Source organism: Monopterus albus, unplaced genomic scaffold (assembly GCF_001952655.1).
Source record: "Monopterus albus unplaced genomic scaffold, M_albus_1.0 scaffold202.1, whole genome shotgun sequence".
Lineage (NCBI taxonomy): Eukaryota > Metazoa > Chordata > Actinopteri > Synbranchiformes > Synbranchidae > Monopterus > Monopterus albus.
Genome location: NW_018128082.1, coordinates 33,110 through 45,019, shown reverse-complemented (window position 1 = coordinate 45,019; position 11,910 = coordinate 33,110). Strand labels below are relative to the sequence as shown.

The 11,910-nt window shown below is 42.7% G+C and overlaps 1 protein-coding gene across 1 annotated transcript in view; it reads left to right on the top strand.

Annotated features, from left to right (window-relative positions):
* The window catches only part of clpb (ClpB family mitochondrial disaggregase), a 36,835-nt gene extending 29,740 nt beyond the window's left edge, over positions 1 to 7,095 (top strand). The window contains exons 9-17 of the mRNA XM_020618214.1: positions 436 to 513; positions 2,139 to 2,194; positions 3,492 to 3,536; positions 4,006 to 4,167; positions 4,284 to 4,440; positions 4,721 to 4,794; positions 4,893 to 5,012; positions 5,814 to 5,918; positions 6,830 to 7,095. Of these exons, the coding sequence (XP_020473870.1) occupies positions 436 to 513; positions 2,139 to 2,194; positions 3,492 to 3,536; positions 4,006 to 4,167; positions 4,284 to 4,440; positions 4,721 to 4,794; positions 4,893 to 5,012; positions 5,814 to 5,918; positions 6,830 to 7,018 (986 nt within the window). The 3' untranslated portion in view covers positions 7,019 to 7,095. The remainder of the gene's footprint in view (positions 1 to 435; positions 514 to 2,138; positions 2,195 to 3,491; positions 3,537 to 4,005; positions 4,168 to 4,283; positions 4,441 to 4,720; positions 4,795 to 4,892; positions 5,013 to 5,813; positions 5,919 to 6,829) is intronic.
* Positions 7,096 to 11,910: the final 4,815 nt, after the last annotated feature.

The following is an 11,910-nucleotide window of genomic DNA, read 5'->3' as shown; positions in this document are numbered from 1 at the left end:
GGGAGGTGGGTCGCCACTCTTCCTCAAGCAAGCCTGTGTGTGTGTGTGTGTGTGTGTGTGTGTGTGTGTGTGTGTGTGTGTGAGGCTGCAATCCATGCTAAACTGATTTTGCCATGGCCGCGCCAGGGAGGCTAACAAAATTACTGCTGGCTAATGGCCCCACTGATTTGGGGGGGTGGGGGACGACATCATGGGCAGCTTTGTGGAGGTCTCTCATCTTGCTCTGTTTTCTCTCTCCTTTCTGCTTTTTTTCAAACAAATGTCTCCGACCTCTTTCTCATCCCTGCTCTAACACTCTTTTATCATAGTTTCTGGGATACCTGCCACCCTCAGGTCAGTTCTGTGAAGCTTAGATTACCAACAAAGGCAACAAATGCAAATGACAGAAATAATAGCATCCCTTTCTTTCTCCCTCTCTCTGTCTGCACCATCTAGCCATCAGGAGGAAGGAAAATGGCTGGTACGATGAAGAGCATCCTCTTGTATTCCTCTTCCTTGGCTCATCAGGAATCGGTAAATCACTCTCATTTTTCACACCACTTTCTTTTTTGATGTGATCTCATGAATTGATGGTAAAAAAAAATTGTCCCCAGTTTCCTCAAAGTCACTGCCAAAATAAACAGAACACTGGAGTAAGTAAAGCTTCTGAAGTGCATTGAATGGACACAGAGTATATTTTCTTGTGCCAAGCTATTAAACTCAAAAGAAGCCGAATACACAAGGCTACAAAAATACATCACATTTGTAAAACTGGATAACCTCTACATAGTATTTGGTAAATTAGTTTCATAATTTGTGAATTAAAATAAGATTTAGACTTGCATTTTTGACAGTTTATCGACTTGATTAATTGCAGGATTTTTGACTTTAAGATAATAACAGGCTGCACTGATCAAATCAAGACAAAACACTAAGGCATTTAAGAAGCTCTACTGAATACTGTGCCTGCTTGATGGACCTGCTGTGTTATTCCTCCAGCTGGTCATTTAAGAGGCTGGCTAACATTGATGTTTACAAGCTAGCTCACTAATTTAGCTAACTTGTTTGCTATTAGCCGGTTAGCTAACATTACCCTGATATAGTGCAAAAGCATTTGAATTGTCCAGTATTTTGGTTTTTATTTTCTAATATCATATACTGTATGTCATTAACTGTACTTTGTATGTTATATTAATTAGCAACATGCTTAAACACTATACTAAAACAGTGAACATGGTTAGCATAATACCAGTTAACATGTTAGCATTGTCACTGCATACTGATTTTAGCATGTAGCTCAAATCTGCCTAAGTACAGGCAGAGATTAATATGTTTAATTCATATTTATTTAATGGTTGCATGCAGTTTAATGTGATATAGGCAGTTGTTATGAACAGTTGCTATAAATCTTTTCAATGCCACAACTTGTCCTACTGTGGTACAGCTTGCTAGTGTCACCAAATGTGGCCCTGCCAACAAAGGCTCAGTCGGCCCAGTTGTTTCTCAGTCTGATTCCTTCAGGGGATAAGGAAGTTAGTCAATCAGTGGGACATCAGAAAAGCTTAGATGTTCTCATGCAGCAGAAAGAAGAGAAGAGGTTTGTGCGTGTCTGTGTTAGAGTGAAGGCAACAGGAAGACAGAGAGATATTATGGGCCAGATAGATGGCTAAAAAAGAGGGAGATGGTGAAATGACAGGCCAGGGAGATAGATGAAGGAGAGATGGTGTTCATATTCTCTGTTGCCTTCAGCGACGAACAGTGGCCATGAGACACCAGTATTAAACACAACAACAAGACACACACACACACACACATCCAGTCATGATACCCATATGCATACCAAACACAAGACATCAATATCATATATGAGCATTTATATGCAGAATATTTTACCGACAAACATAATACGAGCTCCTGGGTATGATTGAAAGGTTTGTAGGGGGAGGCACTGGGGATTTAGGCCAGTACTTAAAGATGGAGAGAGATCGTCTCTGTTCCTGACTTCCTGAAATCTCTGCATACTGATGTACTCCATAAAAGGGCAGGGATCGGTTTTATATTAAAAACAAAGTAATTAAATAGGGGCAGTGGTTGCTTGAAATGGAACACTTAAATAGCATCTCTGTTTTGTCTGATCGCTTTGATGCCTGGTGCCACAGGAAAGACAGAGCTGGCCAAACAGGTGGCTCGCTACATGCACAAGGACATTAAAAAGGTATGTGATGTAGCGTCTCACACACGCACACCCTTACATACACACCTGTGTTTCAGACAGTAAGTAGAAAACAGGTCTTCTCATAGATGTAGTACAAAGCACAGACAGGTGTTGGTACCCTTCTACTTTTTTCTGAATTAAGTTGAAACTGAGAAATAGATTTAGCTTTTTATACAACATATTGTTTTAAATAGCACAACAAATAAAAATGGCCTGGGCAAATACTGGGACCTTTAACCTAAGAAAACTGGGCACTGAGCATCACCTGATTAATACCATCCCTACAGTCAAACATGGTGGTGGCAGCATCAAGTTGTGGGCATGTTTTTGTGGGACTGGGAGACCAGTCAAGATAGAGTAAAGGATGGAGGCAGGAAAATATAGAGCAATTCTGAATGAGAACCTTGTCCCGAGTCCTCAGGATCTCAGGATGGGGCCAAGGTTTGCATTTCAACAGGACAGTAACCTGAAGCACACTGCCAAGAAAACACAGGAGTGGCTTCAGGAATGTCCCGGAATGACTCAGCCACAGTCCAGACCTGAACCTATCTCTTGTGAGACATGAAAATGGTTGTGGACTGACACTCCCCATCCAACCTGGCTGACCTTGGACAATTCCAAGATCAATGGAAGAACTTTCGAAAAGGTGCCAAGCTTGTAGCTTCATTCCCAAGACAACTTGGGGCTGTCGTTGTTACCAAACAGTGCTTTTAACCAAGTACTAAGTGAAGGGTCTGAGTACTTTATGTAAACGGGATATTACAGTCTTTCCATGCTGACTGTAACTGAGCCGCTTCCAGTTTCTTCCACTTTCATTCAGAAAGCCATGTATGGTGGAACTGGACACTGGTATACCTGGGTGTTTGAGGTCAGCTTGTATCTGATTGGAACTTTTTACACTATTTGAACTGTCCTTAATCTGGGGTCCGTTTTCCTCTCCAGGGAGGTTGGCTTTGGTCATGTGTCTTAAACATCTTAATCACAGGAGCAACAAGCTGCTTGAAGATGTTCTTGTAGGGACAACACAGCATTGTTTCAGTGAGGTGTAAGGGTGCTGACACTTTCAACCAGGTCTATATTAGACATTTAATTTAGTGGGTCTTCCTGCCTTGAAGAACTGACAGAGAATTCAATTTGTGTTGGTTTCCATGGTAACTATTAGTGGCAAATGCTCACTCAGCCCAGTGCAATATAGAAATGCGCCCTGATATGGTACCATGGACACACTATAGGAACTGGATAGCAGACTCAAAGCTGTCATGCCTCTCGGGGAGGTTAATCTCTCATGTGATTGCAGGGCTTCATCCGCATGGACATGTCTGAGTTCCAGGAAAAACACGAGGTAAGATGCTTCAGCACACTGCACAAACGTTACCAGTGTTTCATTGTTTCTAAAGCTTGAGCTACACATACTGTGTTGAGTAAGTCACTGTAACAGAAGTTCATTTATTTCAAATGGGAGCACATCTGTTACACTTGCATCACTCTGCTGCAGATTCATGGCAATGATGCATTGGATTAATTCTGTTTGGTTTCATAATGGATGCATAAACCAAAATTAATGTTGTTTTTGCTCCGTTTTGCCCTTCTCTGTGAAGCTTTGGTGATGAATATGTTTAATCTGTAAATCAGAGTTGCATTTGGTTATGACATTCAAGAACCACGTTTAATCATTTCACCTCTGTATTTTTATATACTGTCAGCTTTTTTGTGAATGTCTGCAGCAAAGAAAAGAAAAAGTACCGCTAAAGTGTGATCCTGGTAAAACACATCTGCCCTGTATATTACATTACTGTGGCCTCCTCTCCCAGGTGGCAAAGTTCATCGGCTCCCCGCCGGGTTATGTGGGACATGAAGAAGGGGGTCAGCTGACCAAGTTGTTGAAGGCGTGTCCCAATGCCGTCGTCCTGTTTGATGAAGTGGATAAGGCCCACCCTGATGTTCTTACCATCATGCTGCAGCTCTTCGATGAGGTGTGTGTACAAACAAGAACACACAGCTACTGTACCTTTGTAAACTTAACATTGACTCTGTGCTTCGGTTTGATAAAACATTTGTAACTCTCTAATTGCTGCCGTTCCTCTCTCAGGGTCGTCTCACAGACGGCAAGGGGAAGACCATCGAATGTAAGGACGCCATCTTCATCATGACGTCCAATGTAGCAAGTGAGGAAATTGCCCAGCATGCATTGCAGCTCCGCAAGGAAGCTGAGGAGGTCAGCCGCAGAAAGCTGTCGGACAACTTCGGTGAGATAAACACCGACATGTTTACATTAAAATGCAAACACAAATGCTGAGGGTGTAGTTTAAAATGCCCGTGATGATTAAATGATGAATGGCTAATTCATTTTGTCATATAACTTAAATTAATAGTCTTAACTGTGACAGGCTTATCACAGTGTCTAGCTAAATCATTGGGATCAGCATTTTATGATTCAGATTTAATGATTTGGCACTGTACTCCTCAGATAACCAGATGTAAAATGAATAAAAAGTGAAAGTAATACTAATGTTGTGCTTTTCCCAGAGGATGTACAGAAAAGTGATGACATCGAAATCTCCCGACAGTTTAAAGAGTCTGTGATTCGACCAATCCTGAAGGTAAATGCCACTTTGTTTACAAATGTTTTATTAAGCTGAAGTTGGCCTCATAGGCCAGGCCTGAAGTTGTCAGTGGTAATTCTTTTGTTCCTCCACAGGCTCATTTCCGGAGAGACGAGTTTCTGGGTCGGATCAATGAAATTGTCTATTTCTTGCCGTTCTGTCACTCCGAGCTGCTGCAGCTGGTCAGTAAAGAGCTCAACTTCTGGGCCAAGAAGGTACGAAACAGGAAAAGCCAGCAGTCTCACAACACCCTACATGTAGAACACGGGTGTCTTCCAGCAGGACCAGAGGGCCTCAGCCACTTGGCCGTGCAGCCGCTGAGCTGTGCTGGATTGTTCGCAGATCAATATTATGTGCCGCTGCTTCTCACTATAATGCGATTACAGTGTTAACATGTGGAGCCTTCATCAATATTTAATTATTAATATTATAGCTGGTATCCTGACAGCCAACATGGGCCCTGACTCCATTTGTCCACTCCTGAGTCCATTTGTCTTTTGAAAGTTGCTGTGAGTGTGTGTGTATGCGTTCTCGTGTTTGTTTATGTTTGCTGTCTTGTAACAACTTGTCTCTGTCTGTATGTGGCAGTGCAGCCTCCAGCAGGACCATCATCATTACAGAATCCTCACAAGCTGTTTGTCACTCACTTATATTGAATGAAATGTTTAGTAATATTATCTTTGTGTTAACATGGAATTTGTAATATAGAATCTCGGCGTTTATATCTCTGGAGGAAAACGCTGCGTCTTATTTATTGAATGGAGTGTTAATGTGAGGAGCTAAATGAGCAGCTCTGATCACTGCTATTGACTGGTGTTTGATTAAAACACATTAAGGGCCTGTTGATTAGCGCCGGCAGACATGTTGGTTGACAGGATCTTCTCTCTGCTGTTGCATGTGTCTCTTTCTCTCCATCTCATTACTCCATTCTATCCATCTCTATCTGATATCCTTATACACTGAAGGTCTCACCCTCCTCTTTTTTTGTCCAACTTTTTCCCCACCCCTGTCATCAGGCTAAGCAGCGCCATGACATCACTCTCCAGTGGGATCACCCAGTGCTGGACCTGTTAGCGGGCGGGTATAACATGCATTATGGAGCACGCTCCATCAAACACGAGGTATGCAGACACTGTAGCTGTAAATGTCATGTTTGTGGTCATTCTAACTTCCAGATCATATAATATAGTGAAACTTGCCTTGTTTGACCGTTAGGGATGTAACGATATTTGTAACTTCACGATTTCTTGATAAGGTTGTGGGACTTTTACAGCGTCCAACCTGATGTTACATATGGTTGTTTCGCTAGTAGAACTGAGTTAGATTGGAGATCAGTTAGCACGGATTTGCCTAGGGCATAGTAAAACACTGTTCTACTGTGAGCATGACCAGTTTTGTTCACAAGATCCAGCTACTGCAATAATAGGTTTTATTTTATATCATGAAAAGACTGCTACTGACAGCTTTTATATACAGTATACAAAACACTGCTGCTTTATTGTTTAGTAAAGGGCTTTTTTCATATATTTTCATTTTTAATATTCTGACACATATCGTATTGTAGGCTTTTTATCGTGGCAATATGACACTGTGAGTTTCGGGTATCGTTACATCCCTACCGACTGTGTAACTACTTTTTGTGGTACTGTTACTGCATCACTAGCATCACTAGATCTCAGCAGTGATTGTGGTGAGTAAAATGTTACATGACTCATAGAAGCTATTAAAGACTCGTTATTATGACATTTGTTAAATGTCAGAAAGTCATGAGCCTGCCAAGGATCAACAGTCTGATTGTTGTTGATGTGTCAGTTATCAAATGTTTTGTCAGTTATAGATAAATAGATACTTCGTCTGATGCATAATTGATCATGGAACAGCCTCTAATCAGCAGAACAGTGCATAGAAAATTCCAGTACCAACAGCTATAGAAGGCAGACGATGGGTTCAACAGCTCAAACATCTAACCAGTCCAATATGCTGATAAAGTTACAAAATTGCACTCACACTAACCTGGTCATTGATCCTTTAGGTTGAGCGTCGGGTCGTCAACCAGTTAGCCGCAGCGTACGAGCAGGAGCTGCTGCTCAAAGGCTGCACCCTGCGTCTCTCTGTAGGCCAGGAGGAGCAGAGCGCGCCCAGTCTGCGCCTCGAGGTAGTGGGAGAGGACAGTTCGTCGAGAACGTTGGAGATCCGTTCACCACTCGACCCTGAAGACTAACAAACAAACAACCCAAAAAGAGGAGTACAGAGGATCTATACAGATATGTATGTACCCAGTGTCATCATCATCATCCTCCATAGTACCCAGTGTCATCATCATCATCCTCCTCCTCCATATCAGGAGAATGGATGGTTCTTCACAGTTATTCCCAATAAAAGTACCTCTGATCAACACACTGTCATTGCCCCTGTTTCAGTGCACACACACTCAGTAATTCATGCCAACTTCAACACCATATGCAGTATAGCATCAGGCAGCAGTGCACTGGAAACAGCAAATGAAGTCATCCTACCAGAGCTGTGCACGGTCTCATAAGTTACAAAGATTAAGCGCAGGGTACATTAACTGTGTTGCAGGTGTGGTGGTAGAAGCAGCAGTGTGCAGCTACATCGTATTAGCTGAAAGAAAAGCTTTGCTGCATTATGTTCATAGTAGCCAACTGTTTGTCCACGTAGCTGTTGCACACTGTTCATGTTAAAGTGCAGAACACTGAAAACAGCCAAACTAGTTTTTATTAATATGTGAGTTAGTGACATATGTCACATTGAAAGGATGAATAGCAGCTTGGGGATTGTTAATGCACAGGGATGAAGCATGGTAAAAGAGGTAAAATAAAAACTGAGGATTGATCCTAAATGTGTAACAAGCAGTACAACTTTTTAACACTGAAATACTACATTTCAGTTCTGCCAGTAGCATTAAAAACAAACGGCCACTCTGAGTGTCTCCATTTGCTGTGAAGGACCAAAGAGAGCCTGACGTCTCCTCCATGTCGCCTGTCACTTCACTTTAACATGTTTCGCTCATGGAGAAATGTATATAAACACAACCTGCTTATCCACTCTGTTTTAGTAAAGAGTGTGTTCACTGAAAATGAGTAGAATCAATTTGAATTATGGGTAAAACAACTGGCTTGTGAATTGTTTCTGTTGTCGTATGCTCATGTAAAGAAGTCTCATCGGTCACGACAGTACGGTGTGCGTCTGTCTGCTACTGAGAGAAATTTAGTCATAAAGAAATAATATTCAGTGTTGTATGATAAATGTTCTAACAGTGTGCTGACAAGGTGCCGAGTCTAGTCGAGCAGCATTTTTCATTCCTGTATCCCTGCCCCCGCCGTGTAAATAAAGTCATCACAACTAAAAGGGAATTCCTCTGTTTTTTGTTCTGTTTGTGGTGCACTGACACTGCTGATGGATGGACAGATTTGTGTGTGTGAGACCAGTGCCTGGGTGGGAATTCTGCAACAATAACGCTTGTCTACCTTGTGAAACAACAGGACAGAGGAATTTCCTTGGAATTCTGCTCTGTGTGGGGGTCTGTGTTGGATGCTGGGAGGGAACGCAGCGCGGTAAATGCCACAGAAATGTAGCAAGCATTTCTCTCTCTCTCTCTCACACACACACACACACACACACACCCTACAGGAATGTCCCCTATAGGGAAGAATTAGCACGCTGGAATAAAGAACACATTTACTCTTACTGTGCTCCACCTGGACCCCAACAACACTAACACAGCTCAGTTTCTTCACAGTTGTCTCATGGGAGGAGGAGGAAGTGTCTCTGTAGTGTCTAGAAATCATCCCCTGTTGCTCTGTTTTGTAAAACACTGCAATTATCTTCTATATGGCTGAAACAATTAGTCAATTAGATGAGTAAAGAAAATCAAAGCCCAGATTTTCTTCTAACTAGACTTTTCTAAAATGTTATGCAAAATATTAGACATCTGCCAAAACAGTTTCACATATCAATTATATCAGAACTTTAAATCTCCATTATTTGTATAGTTTTAATAATGGAAATCAACAAGGGTTTCTCCATTCAACTCATCAGTCTAGGCTTATTTAATGTTTAGTAGATCTTCAAAAGGTTGCCTGATCATTAGTTGTTCTTTCTGGGACCTAAAAAGCCATTTTCCTCTCAAATACATATGAATGTAAAAGTGTTCTGTGGTTGTATTACTTGTATCACTGTAAATAATGGTCATGTACTTGATGTGAAGCCGAGAGTGGGGTAAGCTTGTCATGCCTACAGCGAAAGGAGCAACAGACCGGCGGACGTTTTAAAAGCAGGAATCTTGAAGTGGCTGCATCTGAACAGTAGATCAGGTTTTGCTATGATACCTCAAGGCTTTCCCCCATCTCTTATATAGCTTAAACATATCTACATTTTATGGTTTTAGGAAGTCGAGCTGGTGCGAGTGTGTGCGTGTGTGTATCCATTTACCCTTCCCGAGGAGGAAAACAAGAATAAGAGGAGAAGGAGAAGAGGCTCTTAGTCTGTCCATCAGGCTATTTCTGAATGCTGCCATTTCTCTGATTAGATTATGGAGAAACAGAAACCTGGCCCTCCATCGTCCTAACCTCCCTCTATCTTACTGCATTTTGCTCGCTCCCCCATCTGTACATCCACCCTCTCCCTCTTCCCCCCAGTCCTCTACCTTTTCTCTCCGTCTATCCTTCTTCCTCTGCTGTCCATCCATCTCTGTCCTGATGTCTCCCTCCCAACCTTCTGCTGGTTTTACAAATGGAGGAGAGTTCAAGGTGCAAGTGAGAAGCAAAACAGACAAGAGAACACGAGGGTGAAAGGTCAAACAAGAGAGAAACGGGATACACACATATACGTTTGATTAGTACAAAAAGACAGTATTAGAGACTACTATACTTTTTGACATTCTTTCCTTTGCAGGCGAGCGGATCTGCTCCATGGGCTCCAGCTGGCGCAGTGGTGCATACAGATAAATTAGATCAAGACATTTTGATTAAGAAGGGTGATGCTACTTGGCCCCGAGATTTTCTGAGTTGGTTAGCTTATGGTAATTTGATTAAAACATTTTTTTTCTTTTTGTACCATATTAGCACATTGCCAACTAAAAAAAATTAAAGCCTGACTCTGTGACACAGGGCCACAAGACGAAGTGCACAACCAGCCTTAGCTGATGTTGCACTTTAGTTGTGCAAATGTCTCTAAACAAACTAAGTAACCAAATTAGAGAAACCACGTGGGGGATTAAAGTGTGGATGTGTCCACGGTCTGAGGACAAATGGAAACCTTTAATGCATGTCATTCCCTAGCTTATGTTGTGCCATTTATCTCCTCTGTTAGCTACACTATTAGCTGTCCGATAAAGCCTTAAAATGCACAGAAATGATTTACAAATGGCCAAGTCCATCTGACATGCAGCACCTTCTGGGGCTGGGTCCGAGTTGGTCAGAAGTCTGGATGACTTTGCAGAGTAAAACAGCTGTTTCTACATCAATCCAGGTAGCAGCAGCAGCCAGGTGAAGGTGGTGAATGATGGAGGACTACTAGAGGTTCTCCCATTATCATATCTGTCCCCACTCTTAACAGGGGATTTTCATCCATGTCCCTCTGCGCTCCTCTCACCTCTCTGCATCCTTCCCTCTCTCTTCCTCTCATTGTACTCCCCCCAGGAAAGCGATCGATTTCACCTCCATTACCTCAGTCCACTCAGCTCTCGGTTTAAAGATGCTCCTCATTCATGCAGCTGCAAAGCAGCACAGCTATCACAGACTGCACTAGAATTTTATTATCAATGTTTGTTAAAAAGAGACTCGGCTCTTTGTGTTTGCGCATGGAGTTAAGTGGGGGTGGCTTTGCTGTGGTTCGGGGATGTTCTGGTGGGCGAGGGTGCACACGCACACCGGATACCGTACGGTTATAGCAAGGCAATCACGTGACAGTCCCCTGGGAAAATTAGCATAAAAGACAAATAAAGGATCCCACCGAAAACACACCGGTCTGTCCTCCTTTCTTTTGCAGAAGAGCAACAAATCCATTTCGCCTAATTCGAACCTTGCTCAGGGACAGCTCGCGTGGCAGATTGCAGCCTAATTAGTTTAGAGCGAATTTAATTCAATTAACTTTCCACAGCTCCGCGCGCCCCGCCGCTGGGCTGCTTTCAGAGCGCGGGGCCAGAGCTCGAGATCTAATTAGCGTGTTTGGAGAAGCTCTCCTGCGCGCGGCCATCCCTCGCTGCTCCAGCTGTGCTGTGCGTGTGTATGTGTGTGTTGTGGTCTCCCGGGACCTGGTTTTTATCCTAAAAAGCTTCTTTTTAAAGTAACATGCCGTTATCTATTAGGGTAATACAGGTCTGGTGCCGCAGCGGAGTGATGTATGCAGCATGTGAATAACCGCAGCTGCTGTGCGTCATTTTCTGGCTGATGAATGCTCGTTGAATTGACATTAGAGTGGACTTAAATTAGGATGAGTGCCATTTAATGAGTGAAAATTAATGGTTCTACATTTGAGGCACTTTTGACAAAACGTCAGCCTGATGAGCCTCCGTGTCTCACTGGACAGTGTGGGATTATTCGGTTTGGTTAAATTTGTGATACAATCTCAGTAGAATTTGTGGATTTGTTGACAACACCTTCACTAATGAAACTCGTTAAACTGCATTCAAGCGAATATAATGTTCCGTGGTTTGTAGGTCCCGGTGAGGACAGATTATTGTGGCCATATACTGAATTGCACGTGTCAGCATTTTACTTCTAAAGTTCAATCACACTGAGCCTCAAAAAGTGAAGCAATACAATGAGATATATAAGTTGAACAAGCATAATTATCTCAGACTTTCTCAGGAAATGTTCTGACATTTTAAGGATGTTTATACCTTCTCTTCAGTGTTATAAATATAGCCAAAATTACATCTCTGGAAAAAAAAGATGACTTTTACTGTCCAGGCTCGTGTAGAACTCCACCTGAGCCTGTGTATCAACGCTACCTGACTCCTACAGCGCGGGACTGTTCCTGTCTCCAGCTCCGTTAGATGCGCGCCGTCATCTCGAGCCAGAGAATCACGGTACATTCGGGTAAATGGGGATTGAAACGCGGGGACAGGCGCACAGACGAGACCCCCCCCCC